General features: G+C 36.8%; 2 protein-coding genes across 2 annotated transcripts in view; one reads left to right on the plus strand and one right to left on the minus strand.

Moving 5' to 3' along the window:
• The window catches only part of APOOL (apolipoprotein O like), a 164,854-nt gene that overhangs the window by 102,985 nt on the left and 42,142 nt on the right, over nucleotides 1–19,727 (plus strand). The window lies entirely within an intron of this gene.
• Nucleotides 2,486–19,727, minus strand: part of SATL1 (spermidine/spermine N1-acetyl transferase like 1) — a 30,979-nt gene continuing 13,737 nt past the window's right edge. The window contains 5 exon segments of the mRNA XM_023249192.2: nucleotides 2,486–2,662; nucleotides 2,665–2,749; nucleotides 16,927–16,967; nucleotides 17,541–17,642; nucleotides 18,048–18,128. Coding sequence (XP_023104960.2) covers nucleotides 2,580–2,662; nucleotides 2,665–2,749; nucleotides 16,927–16,967; nucleotides 17,541–17,642; nucleotides 18,048–18,128 — 392 coding nt within the window. The 3' untranslated portion in view covers nucleotides 2,486–2,579.

Here is a 19,727-nt window from a genome sequence, read left to right on the forward strand (position 1 = left end):
CAACAAAAACCTTTGACCCTGCCTCTACTTCTCAAGCTATCTTTCCTTTCTCTTTTCTATAATTTTCATACTTCATAAAAAAATAATTAGTGTCACTTTCTTCTTCAGTTTTGATTCCATACTAACTTGTGATCCCTGGCCTCTATACCTATTTGAATTTTCTGGAATTATTGACTCTTGAACACTCCCTCCTTGAAACTCACTCCTCCCTTTTCTCTCTGTTATTCCTGCTTATCTTGTCATTCTTCATCATTCTCTTGCTCTGAATCCCGTAAATGCTGTGGTTCTTCAGGTTGCATTCCTAGTCATATTTTCTCATTTTATGTGATCTCTCATTTTCATTCAATATACTTCACTGGCTTCAGCCACCATTTATATTTCCTTACCATTTATATTTCCAGCTCCCATATTTCTCTAGAGCCATAGACCTATTTTCTAGTTATTTATTATTGCATCTACCTTACATTCCATATATATCCCCAATGTGAATATGCTTAAAACTAAATTGTCTCTACATCTCTCTTATTTATATGTTTTTCTTTTTTTTTTTTTTAATTTTTTTTTCAACGTTTATTTACTTTTGGGACAGAGAGAGACAGAGCATGAACGGGGGAGGGGCAGAGAGAGAGTTATTTATATGTTTTTCAAATCCACTCTACATTCTCTACTCTTCTCTAATCCTTGCTCCCGTTCAAGTTTTCATCATCACCTTCCTGGATTGTTACAATAGCCCTCCATCTGCCCTTCATCAGTCTTGCTTTCTGTCACTTCAGAATGTGTTCTGTTTGCAGGTAGCAGTAAACCAGTTAACAGTAGCTTAAATAAGAGTCTATTTCAAGTATGGAATTAGACAGTACAGGGTTAGTTCAGTAGCTTATTAGTGACATCAAGAACCTAAACATTTTCTCTTTCCACTCTGCTCTTTAGTATGTTGATTTGTCACCTTATATTCATAAAATGGCTGTTGTTTCTCTGGGGAGCACCTACACATTCAAAATAGGAAGAAAAATTAGGATAAATGTACTAGATGATTCTGACCCTCTATTATCAGAAAAGTAAATGCTTTCTTTGAACTCCTCTCAGAATTCTTGTCTATATCTTGACCAAAACTCGTCATGTGGCCACACTTAGCTGAAGGAAAATTGGCAAATCATACTTTCTTTCTGTGGTGAGGAAGGCAAGGAGTAAGGGATATGGAATGGGTGTTGAGTTTCAGTTAACATATAGTGTCTGCTACCCTATTCTTCTAACTCATCAGTCATAATATTATGACATAGTTGTCTTCCTAACAACCATTAGGGTTAGTTGTCTCTAAAATCTTCAGGAACTCATTATTGCCTATACACTCAAATCAAGACCCCTAAGCATGACCTACAAGGCCCTTCATTTATGATCCCAGTTCAACTTTAATCCTATCTTCCCTTTCCTCTCCCACCTTACTGCTAAACTATATTTTATCTATAATGCTATATTGCTTGCTTCTTGAACATGCTTTGTTATTTTAAGTTTTTTTTTTTTTCTGCCTATTCTGGTGTTTCCTCTTAGAATTTTTTTTTGTCTCATCTTGTTCCATATTCCAACTTCATATTCATCCTTCAGACCTTGTTCCAGTGTCACCTTTCTCAATCCTCCAAGGTAGGATTTAAATGCTCTCTATTCTACATACCTTTATAGAAATGGTGTTTATAGCTGTGCCAACCCATCCAATTTATTATAAAACTAAAACTAGTTTAGTATTTTTTCACAGACAAGATACCTTATAGGTAGGACTGACTTACCATTGTGTAACTTTTATGCCCATGAAATAGCTAGTACATAGTAAGAAGTCACATGTTTTATGCTGATTGCAATACAGGATGCGAAAATAATTATAATTCTATCAAAATGCTTATATTCTACTAGAAAGGAAAGAAACGTTTGTATATACAGTGTTATATGTAGTTTTTTCCCTAAGATAAATACAACCAAAGAGCTATAACTGCTCAGAGATAAAATGTTGTTCTGAGATGATGTTAAGGAGGCAGTGGTACTTGAACTGCTCAAGGTGGGGAAATAGTTCACTTACAAGTTTTCATAAGTAAGCTCCTCAAAATTTAGCTTCAGTATTTTAAATGAATTTTTTGTACCTTAGATCGTTTTATAATCAAACGAATCCATATTTCATCAAATCTAAGACACAGTATTTACCTTTTTTCTTAAAATGATGCAAGTTGATCATTATACTTATCCCAATTTCAGCTGTGTTAAAGATGTGAAAATACAAGCATCTTAAATTTAGTGAGATATGGTAGGTAAAAAATATCCTAATGCTAAGTATAAAGTGATTTTTTTTTAAGTGATTCTTGATTTATCTGCTCTTTTGGATCATCAGCTCTGCTACTAGTCATTAGTATATTAGTTTGGATAAAGAAAGGAAAGTTGACTGTATCTGCCAAATCTGTTTCAAAGTAAAAGATCTGCTCAAACCAGAGTTTGATCACTTGCTGTATTGTACAACACTCAAAGTCAAACTGCTGTTGGACTCAGGTGACATTCAACTGTTGGAGCACATGTTGGGACTAGTTGAAATGAGTTATCTTTCACTCTTCTTTTGCAATATCCATAAGTTCTTGTCTGTTAAACCTGAACAGATGCCACCCCTCCTCAGAGGAAAGATCTAAAGCCCTCGATGAGTGTAGTAGTCAATAGAAGCCTGGTTCCAAATGACAACAAGAAAGTGCATGCAGTTACATTGGCTTCTGATGGCTATCTGTTTAAAAACAAATAGAGGTTTAAAAACAAATAGAGATTATTTTTACTTGAAAGCATAATCTTCATTAACACATTTATTTAAGGTCAATTTGCAAGTTACTGTGTCTGTATAATACTTCCAAATAATAATACAATAGTTACCCTTGCAATTCTCTAAAGCTATAAGAATAAAAAAGCCCTGTTGAGTTTTAAAAAGTCCAGAAGTAATTTGCAAAGTCTACTCATTGTTTTTTCTATAAATCCTATTCAGTTTTTTTCTTTATTCTACAGAAAAAGTTTCTAAAAGTTTCATATGCATTTCCAAAGAACAAAAGGACCTTGTTTTTATACTATGCTTTTTTTTAATTAAAATATAATTAACATACAATATTATATTAGTTTCAGGTGTACCATATAATGAGTCAAGAATTCTATGTTTCTCAGTGCTCATCAAGTGTACTCTTAAATCCTCTTTTATTTCACACATTCTTCCCACCCACCTCCCCTCTGACAACCACCAGTTTGTTCTCTGTATTTAAGAGTGTTGTTTTGTTTGGCTTTTTTCTTTATTCATTAGTTTTGTTTCTTAAATTACACATATGAGTGAAGTTATAAAGTATTTCTCTTTCTCTGACTTATTTCACTCAGTTATGTCCTCTAGGTACATTCATGTTGCAAATCATCCTTTGTGGCTCAGTAATATTTCATTGTGTGTTTATGTATATGTATGTGTATATACATACCACACTTTCTTATCCATTCCTATGTTGTTGGACATATAGGTTGCTTGCACAGGTTGGCTACTGTAAATAATGCTACAGTAGACATAGGGGTGCATATATCTTTTTGAATCAATATTTTCATTTTCCTTGGATAAATACTCAGTAGAGGAATTATGGTATCATATGGTAATTTCTTTTTTAAATTTTTTGTGTAGAGTTCATTTATTTTTTATTTTATTTTTCTAATATGAGATTTATTTTTTGACTTTAATAATCATATTTTTATTTTTTTATTTTATTATTTTTTTAAATGTGAAATTTATTGTCAAATTGGTTTCCATACAACACACAGTGCTCATCCTAACAGGTGCCCTCCTCAATACCCATCACTCACCCTCCACTCCTTCCCACCCCCCCATCAACCCTCAGGTTGTTCTCAGTTTTTAAGAGTCTCTTATGTTTTGGCTCCCTCCCTCTCTAACCTCTTCCCCCCCCCCCCCCCCGCCATTCCCCTCTCACATGGTCTTCTGGTAAGTTTCTCAGGTTCCACATAAGAGTGAAAACATGGTATCTGTCTTTCTCTGTATGGCTTATTTCACTTAGCAGAACACTCTCCAGTTCCATCCATGTTGCTACAAAATGCCCTATTTCATTCTTTCTCATTGCCACATAATATTCCATTGTCTATATAAACCACAACTTCTTTATCCATTCATCAGTTGATGGACATTAGGCTCTTTCCATAATTTGGCTATTGAAAGTGCTGCTGTAAACATTGGGGTACAAGTGTCCCTATGCATCAGCACTCCTGTATCCCTTGGGCAAGTTCCTAGCAGTGCTATTGCTGTGTCATAGGGTAGATCTATTTTTAATTTTTTGAGGGACCTCCACACTGTTTTCCAGAGCGGCTGCACAAGTTTGCATTCCCACCAGTAGTGCAAGAGTGTTGCCCTCTCTCCACATCCTCTGCAGCAGGGATAGTCTCCTGATTTGTTCATTTTAGCCACTCTGACTGGCATGAGGTGGTATCTGAGTGTGGTTTTGATTTGTATTTCTCAGATGAGGGGAGATGTTCAGCATCTTTTCATGTGCCTATTGGCCATCTGGATGTCTCCTTTAGAGAAGTGTCTATTCGTGTCTTCTCACCTTTTTTTCACTGGATTATTTGTTTTTTCGGGTGTGGAGTTTGGTGAGTTCTTTATAGATTTTGGATACTAGCCCTTTGTCTGATATGTCATTTGCAAATATCTTTTCCCATCCCGTTGGTTGCCTTTTAGTTTTGTTGATTGTTTCCTTTGCAGTGCAGAAGGTTTTTATCTTCATGAAGTCCCAATAGTTCATTTTTGCTTTTAATTCCCTTGCCTTTGGAGATGTAACAAGTAAGAAATTGCTGTGGCTGAGGTCAGAGAGGTCTTTTCCTGCTTTCTCCTCTAGGATTGTGATGGTTTCCTGTCTCACATTCAGGTGCGTCATCCATTTTGAGTTTATTTTTGTGAATGGTGTAAGAAAGTAGTCTAGTTTCATTCTTCTGCATGTTGCTGTCCACTTCTCCCGGCACCATTTGTTAAAGAGACTGTCTTTTTTCCATTGGGTATGCTTTCCTGCTTTGTCAAAGATTAGTTGGCCATACTTTTGTGGGTCCAATTCTGGAGTCTCTATTCTATTCCATTGGTCTATGTGTCTGTTTATATGCCAATACCATACTGTCTTGATGATTATAGCCTTGTAGTACAGGCTAAAGTCTGGGGTTGTGATGCCTCCCGCTTTGGTCTTCTTTTTCAATATTTGTGTATTTGGGGTCTTTTTGGTTCTATAAAAATTTTAGGATTGCTTGTTCTAGCTTCGAGAAGAAAGCTGGTGCAATTGTGAATGGGATTGTATTGAATGTGTAGATAGCTTTGGGTAGTATTATCATTTTAACAACATTTATTCCTCCAATCCATGAGCATGGAATGTTTTTCCATTTCTTTGTATCTTCTTCGGTTTCCTTCATAAGCTTTCTATAGTTTTCAGCATACAGAACTTTTACATCTTTGGTTAGGTTTATTCGTAGGTATTTTATGATTCTTGGTGCAGTTTTGAATGGGATAAGTTTCTTTATTTGTCTGTTGCTTCATTATTAGTGTATAAGAATACAAATGATATGTGTACATTAATTTTGTATCCTTCAACTTTGTTGAATTCATGTATCAGTTCTAGCAGACTTTTGGTGGAGTCTTCTGGGTTTCCTATGTATAATATGTCATCTGCAAAAAGTGAAAGCTTGACTTCATCTTTGCCAATTTTGGTGCCTTTGGTTTCCTTTTGTTTTCTGATTGCTGAGGCCAGAACTTCCAACTCTGTGTTAAACAACAGCGGTGAGAGTGGACATCCCTGTCGTTTTCCTGATCTCAGGGGGAAAGCTCTCACTTTTTCCCCATTGAGGATGATATTAGTTGTGGGCTTTTCATAAATGGATTTTATGATGTTTATGTTCCTTCTATACTGACTTTCTTGAGGATTTTCATCAAGAAAGGAGTTGAATTTTGTCAAATGCGTTTTCTGCATCAATTGACAGGATCATATGATTCTTATCTTTTCCTTTATTAATGTGATGTATCACATTGATTGATTTGCAAATGATGAACAAGCCCTGCTCCCCAGGAATGAATCCCACTTGTTCAAGGTGAATAATTCTTTCTATATGCTGTTAAATTCAATTTGTTAGTATCTTATTGAGAATTTTTGTATCCATATTCATCAGGGATATTGAACTGTATTTCTCTTTTGTTGCTGGGTCTCTGTCTGATTTAGGAATCAAAGTAATGCTGGCTTCATAGAATGAGTCTGGAAGTTTTCCTTCCCTTTCTATTTTTTGGAACAGCTTGAAAAGGATATGTATTATCTCTGCTTTAAATAGCTGGTAGAATTCCCCAGGGAAGCTATCTGGTCCTGGACTCTTATTTCTTGGGAGATTTTTGATAACCGATTCAATTTCTTTGCTAGTTATGGGTCTGTTCAAGCTTTCTATTTCCTCCTGATTGAGTTTTGGAAGTGTGTGGGTGGTTAAGAATTTGTCCATTTCTTCCAAGTTGTCCAGTTTGTTGGCATATAATTTTTCATAGTATTCCTTGATAATTGCTGTATTTCTGAGGGATTGGTTGTCGTAATTCCATTTTCATTCATGATTTTATCTATTTGGGTCATCTTCCTTTTCTTTTTGAGAAGCTTGTCTAGAGGTTTATCAATTTTGTTTACTTTTTTTAAAAAAACAACTCTTGGCTTCATTGATCTGCTGTAATTTTTTTTTTTTTTTTAGATTCTATATTGTTTGTTTCTGCTCTGTTCTTTATTATTTCTCTTCTTCTGTTGGGTTTGGGGTGTCTTTGCTGTTCTGCATCACTTTCCTTTAGGTGTGCTGTTAGATTTTGTATTTGGGATTTTTCTTGTTTCTTGAGATAGGCCTGGATTGCAATGTATTTTCCTCTCAGGACTGCCTTCGCTGCATCCCAAAGCATCTGGATTGTTGTATTTTCATTTTCATTTGTTTCCATATATTTTTCAATTTTGTCTCTAATTGCCTGGTTGACCCATTCATTCTTCAGTAGGGTGTTCTTTAACCTCCATGCTTTTGGAGGTTTTCCAGACTTCTTCCTGTGGTTGATTTAAGTTTCATAATATTGTGGTCTGAAAGTGTGCATGGATCTCAATTCTTGTATACTTATGAAGGGCTGTTTTGTGACCCGGTATGTAATTTATCTTGGAGAATGTTCCATGTGCACTTGAGAAGAACTTATATACTGTTGCTTTGGGATGCAGAGTTCTAAATATAACTGGAGAGTGTGATGCTAAGTGAAATAAGCCATACAGAGAAAGACAGATACCATATGGTTTCACTCTTATGTGGATCCTGAGAAACTTAACAGGAACCCATGGGGGAGGGGAAGGAAAAAAAAAAAAAAAAGAGGTTAGAGTGGGAGAGAGCCAAAGCATAAGAGACTGTTAAAAACTGAGAACTGAGGGTTGATGGGGGGTGGGAGGGAGGAGAGGGTGGGTGATGGGTATTGAAGAGGCCACCTTTTGGGATGAGCACTGGGTGTTGTATGGAAACCAATTTATCAATAAATTTCATATATAAAATAAATAAATAAATAAATAAATAAATAAATAAATAAATAAATCTGCAAGTCCATCTGATCCAATGTATCATTCAGGGCCCTTCTTTTCTTTATTGACCCTGTGTCTAGGTGATGTATCCACTGTTGTAAGTTGGGTATTAAAGTCCCCTGCAATTACCACATTCTTATCAATAAGGTTGCTTATGTTTGTGATTAATTGCTTTATATATTTGGGGGCTCCCGTATTCGGTGCATAGACATTTATAATTGTTATTTCTTCCTGATGGATAGACCTGTAATTATTATTTAATGTCCTTCTTCATCTCTTGTTACAGCCTTTGTTTTTTTTTAACGTTTATTTATTTTTGAGACAGAGAGAGACAGAGCATGAATGGGGGAGGGTCAGAGAGAGGGAGACACAGAATCTGAAACAGGCTCCGGGCTCTGAGCTGTCAGCACAGAGGCTGACGCAGGGCTTGAACTCATGGACTGCGAATTCATGACCTGAGCCGAAGTGGGCCGCTTAACCGACTGAGCCACCCAGCGCCCCATTGTTACAGCCTTTAAATTAAATTCTAGTTTGTCTAAGTATGGCTACTCCAGCTTTCTTTTGACTTCCAGTAGCATGACAGATAGTTCTCCATCCCCTCACTTTCAATCTGAAGGTGTCCTCAGGTCTAAAATGAGTCTCTTGTAGACAGCAAATAGATGGGTCTTGTGTTTTTTTTTATCCATTCTGATACCCTATGTCTTCTGGTTGGAGCATTTAGTCCATTTGCATTGTGTTTTTATTGAAATATATGGGTTTAGAGTCATTCTGATGTCTGTAGCTTTCATGCTTGTAGTGATGTCTCTGGTACTTTGTGGTCCTTGCAACATTTCACTCACAGAATCCCCCTTAGGATCTCTTGTTGTCCTGGTTTAGTCGTGATGAATTCCTTCAGCTTTTGTTTGTTTGGGAAGACCTTTATCTCTCCTCTTCTGAATTACAGCCTTGCTGGATGAAGGATTCTCAGCTAAATAATTTTTCTGTTCATCACATTGAAGATTTCCTGCCATTCCTTTCTGGCCTGCCAAGTTTCAGTAGATAGGTCTGCCACTAGTCTTATGGGTCTCCCTTTGTAAGTTAGGGCCTGTTTGTCCCTAGCTGCTTTCAGAATTTGCTCTTTATCCTTGTATTTTGCCAGTTTCACTATGATATGTCATGCAGAAGATCAATTCAAGTTAAGTCTGAAGGGAGTTCTCTGTGCCTCTTGGATTTCAATACGTTTTTCCTTCCCCAGATGAGGGAAGTTCTCAGCTATGATTTGTTCAAGTACACCTTCAGCCCCTTTCTCTTTTTCTTCTAGAATTCCTATGATATGGATATTGTTCCATTTGATTGCATTACTTAGCTCTCTAATTCTCCCCTCATACGCCTGGATTTTTTTTATGTCTCCTTTTCTCAGCTTCCTCTTTTTCCATAAATTTATCTTCTACTTCAACCTATTCTCTCCTCGTCTCTTCAATCTGTGCTATGGCCGTCTCCATTTTATTTTGCATCTCATTTATAGCATTTTTTAGTTCCTCATGACTATTTCTTAGTCCCTTGGTCTCTGTAGCAATAGATTCTCTGCTCTCCTCTATGCTTTTTTTCAAGCCCAGCGATTAATTTTATGACTATTATTCTAAATTCTTGTTCCGTTATATTGCTTAAATCGTTCTTTTTTTTTCACATTGAGTAGATGGTCTTTATTTTATTTTATTTTTATTTTATTTTTTATATGAAATTTATTGTCAGATTGGTTTCCATACAACACCCAGTGCTCATCCCTAAAGGTGCCCTCCTCAATACCTATCACCCACCCTCCCCTCCCTCCCACCCCCTATGTACCCTCAGTTTGTTCTCAGTTTTTAAGAATCTCTTATGCTTTGGATCTCTCCCTCTCTAACCTTTTTTTTTTTTTCCTATTCAATTTGTTAGCTGTCGCTACTTCCTGGAGTTTCTTTTGAGGAAAATTCTTCCATTTCATCACTCGGGTAGTTCCTGTGGTGGCTCCAAACTGCAGGGCACTTCCACTGTTCTGTGTGGAATAACTTTCGTTGGTGGGCGGGGCGCAGTCAGGTTGGATGTCTGCCCCCAGCCCACCGCTGGGGCCACAATCAGACTGCTGTGTACCATATCTTGCCCTCTCCCACGGGCAGGACTCACTGTGGAGTGGTGTGGCCCCTATATGGGCTACTTGCACCCTGCCAGGCTTGTGCTGCTTCAATGGGATCTGGCATATTAGCAGGGGTGCACAGGGGCAGGAGGCGCAGGCTTAGCTTGATTTGCCATTGGAGGGGCCCTGCAGCACCGGGAGAGATGGATCCACAGAAGCACAGCATTGGGCGTCTGCAGGGTGCAAGCAAGTTCGGTGAGGGGAACTGGTTCCCTTTGGAATTTCGGCTGGAGGATGGGAGGGGGAGATCACGCTTCACAGCACCTTTGCTCCCCCTCAGAGCTGAGCTCTGTCTTCTGGGGCTCAACAACTCTCCCTCCCTGTGTCCTCTCACCCTCCCTGCTCTCCAAGTGCAGAGCTGTTGACCTTTAACATTCCAGATATTAAGTCCCGATGGCTGTCAGAACTCATGGAGTCCGGCCCCTCCGCTTTTGCAAGCTAGACTTCGGGGGCTTTGCCTTGCCCATTGGGCTGCCCCTCCCGTCCATATAGCATGCATTGCCTCTCCACCCTTCCTACCCTGTTCCGTGGGCCTCTTGTCTATGCTTGGCTCTGGAGAGTCTGTTCTGCTAGTCTTCAGGTGGTTTCCTGGGTTATTTAGGCAAATATGGGTGGAATCTAAGTGATCAGCAGTACAAGGTGAGCCCAGTATCCTCCTACGCCACCATCTTCTTTTTTAAATTTTTTGAGGAACCTCCATAATGTTTTCCACAGTGGCTGTACCACCTCTGTTCTCAACAGCAGTAAATGAGGGTTCCTTTTTTGTTTTTTACATCCTCACCTTGTATGTTTGATATTAGACATTCTGACGGGTATAAAGTGATATGTCATTGTGGTTTTAATTTGCATTTCCCTGATAGTGATGTTGAGCATCTCTTCTTTTGTCTGTTGGCCATCTATCTGTATGTTTTCTTTGGGAAAATATCTATTCAGGTCCCCTGTCCACTTTTTAATTAGATTATTTGTTTTGGTGTTAAGTTGTATAAGTTGTTTACATTATTTTAGATGTTATCCTGATATTAGATATGACATTTGCAAATATCTTCTCTTATTCAGTAGATACACTTTTTGTTTTGCTGATGGTTTCCTTTCCTGTCTAAAAGGTTTTTATTTTGCTATAGTCCCAATAGTATAATTTTACTTTTGTTTCCTTTGCCAGACAAGACATCTAAAAAATATTTTTATGGTGATGTTAAATAAATTACTGCCTATGTTTTCTTCTAGGAATTTTACGGTTTGAGGTCTTATACTTAGATATTTAATCCATTTTGAGTTTATTTTTGTGTATGATGTAAGAAAATGGTCAAGTTTCATTATTTTCTTGTAGCTGTGCATTTTTCCAACACCATTTGTTGAAGAGACTGTCTTTTTCTCATTGGATATTCTTGCCTCCTTTATCATAGATTAATTGGCCATAAAAGCATGGATTTATTTCTGAACTCTGTTTAGTTCCATTGATATATGTGTCTATTTTTGTGTCAGTACAATGCTGTTTTGATTATTCTGTAGTATATCTTTAAACCTGGGATTGTGATGTCTCCAGTTTTGTTCATTTTTGAGATTGCTTTTGGGCATTCAGGGTCTTCTGTGGTTCCATAGATATTTTAAGATTATTTTTTTCTAATTCTGTGAAAACAAATTGGTATTTTGATAAAGATTGCATTCAATTTGTAGACTGCTTTGGGTAGTATGGACATTTCAACAATACTGGTTCTTCCACCTCATGAGCATGGAATCCCTTTTCGTTTGTGTCATCTTCAATTTCTTGCATCAGTGGTTTGTAGTTTTTGGAGTAGATTGCTCACCTCCTTGGTTAAGTTTATTCCTAGGCATTTTACTCTTTTTTGTCCAATGGTCAGTGGACTTGTTTTATTTATTTTTCTGATATTTCTTTATAAGTATTATAGAAATGCAACAGAATTTGGTATATTAATTTTGTATTCCATGTCTTTATTGAATTCATTTATCAGTTCTACTAGTTTTTGGTTGAAATGTTTAGGGTTTTCTCTATATATTATGTCATCTGCTGATACTGAAAGTTTTACTTCTTCCTTACCAAGTTGGATGCCTTTTCTTTTTCTTGTCTGGTTTCTGTGGCTAGGACTTTAGTTCTATGTTGAATAACAATAGTAAGAGTAGACATCCTTGTCTTGTTTATGATCTTAGAGGAAAAGCTCTCAGTTTTTCACCATTGAGGATGCTGTTAACTGTGGGATTTCCATACATGGCCTTAATTGTGTTGAGGTATATTTCCTCTAGCTCCTTTGTGGAGAGTTTTTCTCATGAATGAATGTTGTACTTTGTCAAATGTTTTTGCTACATCTACTGAGATGATCATATAGTTTTATCCTTTTGCTTGTTAATGTGATGTATCATATTGAGTTGTGAATATTGGATCACCCTTACATCCATGGAATAAATCCCACCTGATCATAGGGAATAATTGTCTTAAAATGAATGGTTGCATTTGGTTTGCTAATATTACGTGATAATTTTTGCACCCATGTCCATCAGAGATATTGGCCTTTAGTATTCTTGTTTTGTAGTGTATGTGGCTTTGGTTTCAGGGTAATACTGGAAAATGAATTTGGAAACTTTCCTTCTTTTTCATTTTTTGGATTAACTGAAGAATAAAAGGTATTAACTCCTCTTTAAATGTCTAATAGAATTCATCTGTGATGCCATCTGATCCTAGATTTTCGTTTGTTTAGAGTTTTTGATTGCTGATTCAACTTCATTGCTAGTAATCAGTCTATTCAAATTTTCTATTTCTTCCTGATTCAGTTTTGGAAGGTCATATATTTCTAGAAATGTATGCATTTGTTATAGGTTGTCTAATTTGTTGCATACAATTTTTCATAATATTCTCTTATAATCCTTAGTATTTCTGAGGTATTGGTTGTTATTTCTCGTTCATTTCTAATTTTGTGAGTCTTCTCTCTTCTTTTTTTAATGAGTCTGTCTAAAGGATTATCAATTTTGTTGATCTTTTCAAAGAACTAGCCCCTGGTTTCATTTATCTGTTCTATTGCTTTTCTTTTTTTAGTTTCTATTTCATTGATTTCTGCTGTAATCTTCATTATTCCCTTCCTTCTACTGGCTTTCGGCTTTGTTCTTTTTGTAGCTCCTTTATGTGTAAGGTTAGGTTTTTTACTTGAGCTTTTTTTTAGTTCTTCCAGTAGACCTATATTGCTCTAATCTTTCCTCTTAAATCAGCTTTTGCTGGATCCCAAAGATTTTGGATCATTGTGTTTTCATTTTCATTTGTCTCCATGTACTTTTTTTCCCCCTCTTTGATTTCTTGTTTGACCCACTCATTGTTTAATAGCATGTTATTTAACATCCATGTATTTGTGTTCTTTCCAGTTTTTTCTTGTGTTTGATTTCTAGTTTTCATGTAATTGTGGTTAGAAAAAGATGCATGATAGATTTTAATCTTTTTATTTATGGAGACTTGTTTTGTGGCCTAACATGTGGTCTGTTCTGGAGAATGTTCCTTATACAGTATTTGTGTAAAGTTTATTTTGTCTGATATAAGTATTGGTACCCCAGCTTTCTTTTCAGTTCCATTTGCATGGTAAATGTTTTCCATCCCTTCACTAGCAATCTGCATGTAACTTTTAGTTCTGAAGGGAGACTTTTGTAGGTAGCATATCAATGGGGCTTGCTTTTATATCCACTCAGTCACCCTCTGTCTTTTGATTGCAGCATTTTGTTCATTTACATTTAAAATAATTATTGATAGGTATTATTGTCATTTGTTAGTTGTTTTACAGGTATCTTTTTAGTTCTTCTCAATTATCTTTTTCTCTTGTTCTCTTCCCTTGTCTTTGATAGCTTTCCATATTGATAAGCTTGGGTTCCTTTCTCTTAATTTTTTGTGTATCTATTAGACATTTTTTTAAGAGAATGTAAGTGGGGGAGGAGGCAGAGGGAAGGGAGAGAGAGAGAGACAGAGAGAGAAAGAAAGAATCTCAAGGAGCCTCCACACTCAGTGCAGAGCCCAATGTGGGGCTCAAACCCACAACCCTGGGGTCATGACCTAAGCCAAAATCAAGAGTCAGAAGCTCAACCAACTGAGCCACCCTCGCGCCCCATTAGACATTTTGGATTTGTGGTTTTTCATTAGGCTCATATATAACATGCATACAGTGTAGCAGTCTATATTAAGTTAATGGTTGATTACATTTGAGCCCATTCTAAGAGAAGTAAGTTTTTATACTCCCCCCACATTTTATGTATAATATGTCCTACTTTACATCTTTTCATTTTGTGAATCCTTTGACTGATATATCTACACTTGATCTTACTGCTTTTGTGTTTTAACCTTCATATTGGTTTTATAAGTGATTCATCTATGGCTTTTAATTTGTTTGTATTCAATGAAAATTTTTTCTCTCATAATTTCTTACTCCTGATTATCACGTTTTCTTCCCACTCAAAGAATTCCCTTTAATGTTTCTGTAAGGCTGGTTTAGTGGTGATGAACTTTAATTTTTGTTTGGTTGGGAAGCTCTTTATCTCTACTTCTATACTGAATCATAACCTTGCTGGATAGCCATGAAATGAATATTCTTGGTTGCAGGTTTTTTTTTTCCTTACATCATTTTGAATATATTATGCCACTCCTTTCCGGCCTGCCGTTTCTGCTGAAAAATCAGCTGATAGCTTTATGGTGTTTCCCTTGTATGCACCTTTTCTTTTCTCTTCTTTTCAAATTCTCTATCACTACTTTTTTTTGCCATTTTATTTATTATGTGTGTTGGTGTGAATTTCCTTGGGTTGATTTTGTGGAGACTCTGTGCCTTCTGGATCTGGGTGTATGTTTCTTTCCCCAGATTTAGGGACGTTTTTAGCTATTATTTCTTCAAATAAATTTTCTACCTCCTTTTTCTTTTTCCTGTTCACCTTTGTTACTTTCTGTTACTCTTGTCTTCCAGTTCACTGATCTGTTCTGCTTCCTCTAATCTATTGATTCTCTCTAGTCTAATTTTCATTTCAGTTATTAAATTAGTCATCTGGTCGGTTCTTTTTATGTTTTCTATCTCTTGTTGAAGGTGTCCCTGAGATTTTCCACTTTTCTCAAGTCCAATATCTTTATGACCATTAATTTGGTTTCATTATCAAGTATCTTACCTCCATTTCATTTAGCTCTTTTGCTGTGGTTTTGTCTTGTTCTTTCATTTCGGATATATTCCTGTGTCTTATTTTGTCTAACTCTCTGTTTGTTTATATTTATTAGGAAAGTCAGTTATGACTCCTGATCTTGAATGTAGTGGCCTTACAAAGAAGAGGTCCTGTGGTGCCCTGTAGCACAATATCCTCTCTTCACCAGAACCAGATGCTTCATGGATATCTTCTATGTGGTTTGCGTATACCCTACTGTTGTGGTTAAGCCTTATTTGCTTTCAGTCCAGTTGGTTGTACTTGCCTCCTGTACTTGACTATTATGGGCCATGTTTAGTCCTGTGCTGTTAAGGGTCAATTCTGTGGCTACAGTGCACTTATAGTTGGGCATTGTCAGAAGTCAGATGAAATGCCTTCCCTATACCTGGTTTGCTGAGGCTGAGGTCATGCCAAACTGCAGTGTTGTCCCTGTGTTGTCTCCTGAGAGGTTTATTTTGGTGGGCAGAGGCTGCAGACAAATCAGATGCCTGTCACCATTTTGTCTCTTAGGGCTGTGGTAGCACCAACCTGCAAGGTGTTCTCCCTGCCTTATACCCTGAGAGGCTTTTGTTAGTGGGCAGGGCTGGCAGACCAGATGCCTGCCCCCAAACTGCTATAGCTGCAGTAACCCCAAGCTGCAGGACTCTCTCCCTGTGCTACCCCTGAGAGATTTTGGTTGGTGGACAGGGCTAGTTTTCGGATCACATCCCTAACCCCAGTCCATCTTCTAGTGTTCCAGATGCACTGATCAGCTTGGTACTCTCTTTGCACCACCAGTTATAAGGTTTGGCTGCTTAAGGCTACAGTTGAACTGATGTATGTGGTTATCTTTCCCTTTCTCCAGGGCAGGAGTCATTTTGGACTGGTGCAGGTCACTGCCAGAGCTGCTTGAATAAGACATGGCAGGAGCTGCTTTGGGACTCCTGCTGAATGAAGCAGGTTTGACAGAGTGGATCCACAGTGGAATGTTGGGTGGGATGCATGGTATTTGTAAGGTAGATGCAATCTACCCCCTATTACCTGCAAGTGTCCAGCTATCTAGGGTGGGAGGTAAGCGGTGGGAGGGGGGGAGCACAAGGAGAGAAATGGTTCCCAGCACCTCTTTTATTCTTTGAGTAGTCTCCCAAAGATCTCTGCCCCTCTAGCACATATTCTGGGATTTGTAAATAAATCTTCTGGGATACCCCAGGCACTTTTCACACTGCTGCTTCTATGTTGTATCTGGTGAGGTTGTTTGTTATACTGTCTCTTTAAGGTTGGGGACTCAGTTTCCTATTTCCCTTTTGCTCTCAGTACTAATCCCACTGATTACTAAAGTTCTTAGAGTTAAGCCCAGCTGGTTGTAAAAACTCAGGAAGTTAAGTCCCATGGTTTTCAAAGACAAATGTTAGGGGGATTTGTCTTCAGGGCAGATCCCCCCATGCCTGGGCTCCCTTCTGTGTGCTTATGGTGTCCCTCTCACTTGTGTTTAGTCTCCCCAGAATTTGGTTCCTGACCTTATCTCTGCCTGTCTCATCCTTTTAAATGTGGCCTTCTCTCTTTGAATAACTGTGGAAAGTCTGTTCTGCTAGTCTTTGGGTCATTTTCTGGGTTGGTTGCACTGAAGTAGCTGGTATCTAGGTGTGTTCCTGGGCCAAAGTGAGCTTAGGAGGCTCCTACTCCTCCAACTTCTAGAAGTCGTTTTTATGTTATTCTTATATTCATACCATGGACCTATTTTATGGGTAGAATTGCCTTCTAATCTCCCTTTTGCTTACTTCTGCTTTATAGCAGAGGTATGTAGTATGGTTGTGGATTATATAGAAATCAATTTTTGGTTACATATAATTCAAATATAATTTATATGAGTATCTGATTTGAAGATCTAGTTTAGTTGAAACAAAAAGAGTAAGTACATTTTGAGGTTATGTTCAGAATGTGAGAAAAATTATCCAATTTATACCCAATTAAATAATATTTAATGAAGAAAAAAATAGTATATAGAATACCAATACTAAATGTAATACGTACCTGACTTAACCTTTTCAGCATTTCTGCTCCAATACCTAGACCTTTTAAATAGGTAATAGGAAATGAACCATGAGTTGAAAAAATCCACTTAACACATTTATTTACTTTAATCTTAAAGAAGTAAAATTTAAAACCTGTATCTGGCCATTATATATTCTTAATAGCTTGTGTTGAAACTCAACTCATTAATGTATTAATTTTTTTTCCTAATTTTAATGAGGTTCCAAAGGTAATAGAAAAGATTTTGGATTTATTTTAAAGATTGGTGAAGCAGAAATGAGACCCTGACACTATCATAATATAGTATATTTCTTATTCACTTTTAGACAAAACAACCCAAAATATAAAAGCATGCTTTTTAAAGATAAAAAGGTAGCTATGATAATTTGGCTTATTCAAGCCTTGATGGGAACTAATAAGAAAGTATTTTTCTAACTTGTGATTGAGTTTTCACCATATGCGGGGATAACTAGAATAGTGATCAGGTTCATGAAATAGAAGTGAGTTACATAAACTAACTTAAACACCATATTTGTACTGAAACCCTATCTCTACTCTTTAAAATATACCATTTTAATTTTTAAACTATAAGTAATATATAAGTGTAGCTTGACCTCGGTAAGCTTGTATGACATAAAAGTCCTCTAGGTAAAGTAACTTGCCAATCCAGGGGTCATACATAAAGTAGTACATGGCAAATCCAATAGTCATTTTGCCTAGAAAAGGGAAGAGAGGGTACAACGAAGTTAATGCTTTAAATCTTACAGTGTTCTTTCTTCTAAAATTGAATATCTTAGTGTTTTCTTTAGCTATTAAACTAATAAAAGCTTACTGGACAAAATTTCAATACAAAAATATATAATGTAGGCTTAAGCCCCTTATAACACAATCTTTAAAAGATAAGCCATCTTTTAACAATGTAGAGTATATTCTTCCAATTTTTTTCTATGCATATACAAACATAAATATATACCACACATTTTCTTTAAAAAAAAAAAACCCTGAGTTTATGTACTTATATTCTTCTCTGTTTAATAGTAATCATATGCTATCAAACTGTTCTTCATTTTCAGGGTAGAGAAAGTATACTACAGATTAAATTGGAGAAGGATTTCTTTTACCTGTTGGTTTTTGTTGGTTGTGTACTTCTGCAATCAGGCAATAGAAAAGGGGATTGTTCCCAAAGCCATCCCCAAGTAAATCTGAAATATTAATTCATATACAATATGTTAAAAAGTTTATAGTAGAGGAAAGGAAGATGGTAGAGTAGACAGCATCAGGAATTCATCTCTTCACCTATACAACTGTACTGGCAGAACCTGAAGTAAATATTTTGGAACTCTAGAGTTTATTTGAATACTTGAAGGTTCCAGAGGGCAGCTTGGCTGGTAAATTGCAGTTAATTTTGGTCAAATACAGCCATCATCCCACTGGTGGCTTCCAAGCTTCCCCTGCCCTGCTTGCCTCATGGCAGCAGCTGTAGGGACAGCAGCTTGAATTGCTGAGTGGTTTGCTAGAGCCAGGGTAGGCATTAGGGAACTTATCCTCCAAATATTGGAGTTCTGTGTTCTTACCATGAATTGCTATTCTGAAGGCTGAGGTTAGAGCTTTGAAGTTAGCCATCATTCTTTCAATCTCCACCAAATAAAGCAGCTTCCAGATGTAAAAGGAACCACACCTGTTTTGTTTAGCATTCAAAACCAACCACATATACAGAGAATCTAGAAAGCTACCATGGATGACAAGGGAAAGATACAGAAAAAAACCTCAGAACACCGTAAACATTCAGAACACCATAAACATTTAACTCAGACTGATCTCTGACACAGAGACACCAAAAACAATTAAAAAGCAAAACAAAACAAAACAAAAAAACATCCATCCCTGGGAAGGGGGAGAATTTGTTTCCAGAGTTAACATATTAGAAGACTCAAATGTCCAGTTTTCAAGAAAAATCACAAGGCATACAAACAAATTGGAAAGTATGCCCCATTCAAAAGAATGAAGTAAATCAATAGAAAACATACCTGAGGAAGGCCCAGATATACTATTAGACAAAGACAAAAACAAATGTCTTAAAGATGCCCAAAGGGCTAAAGGAAAAACATGCACAAAAACAAGAAACAAAAGTATGAACAAAATAAGAATATCAATGACAAAATACAAATTGAAAAAAAGAACCCCCGAACAAGAAATTCTAAAGCTGATAAGTATAATAATTGAAATGAGTTATGCACTGTAGAGGTTAAAAATCAGACCTCTGCTAGCAGAAGAAAAAAGTCAGTGAATATGAATATAGGATAATTGAAATTATCAAGTCAGGAAAAGAAAAATAATGAAGAAAAGTAAACCAGAGCCTAAGGGCTTTGTGGAACACTATCAAGTTGGCCAGCATACACAGTATAAGACAGATTCTCAGAAGGATAAAAGAGAGAAAAAGAGTAAAAAAGAATATTTGAAGAAATGATGGCTCAAAACTTCCCAAATTTGAATCAAGAAATGAATCTACAAATCCAAGAAGCTCAATAAACTCCAAGTAGTATAAATCCAAAAAAATCAACACCAAGACACATTATAATAAAACTGCTGAAAGACAAAGAGAAAAATCTTGAAGACAGCAAGAAAGAAATAACTTGTCACATACAATGGATCATCAATGGGATCATCTTTTTTGTTTTAAATTTTTTAATGTTTGTTTATCTTTGAGAGAGAGACACACACAGAGTGTGAGTGGGGGAGGTGCAGAGAGAGAGAGGGAGACAAAGAATCCAAAGCAGGCTCTACGCTGTCAGTACAGAGCC

Source organism: Felis catus, chromosome X, assembly GCF_018350175.1.
Source record: "Felis catus isolate Fca126 chromosome X, F.catus_Fca126_mat1.0, whole genome shotgun sequence".
NCBI classification, from domain to species: Eukaryota; Metazoa; Chordata; class Mammalia; order Carnivora; family Felidae; genus Felis; species Felis catus.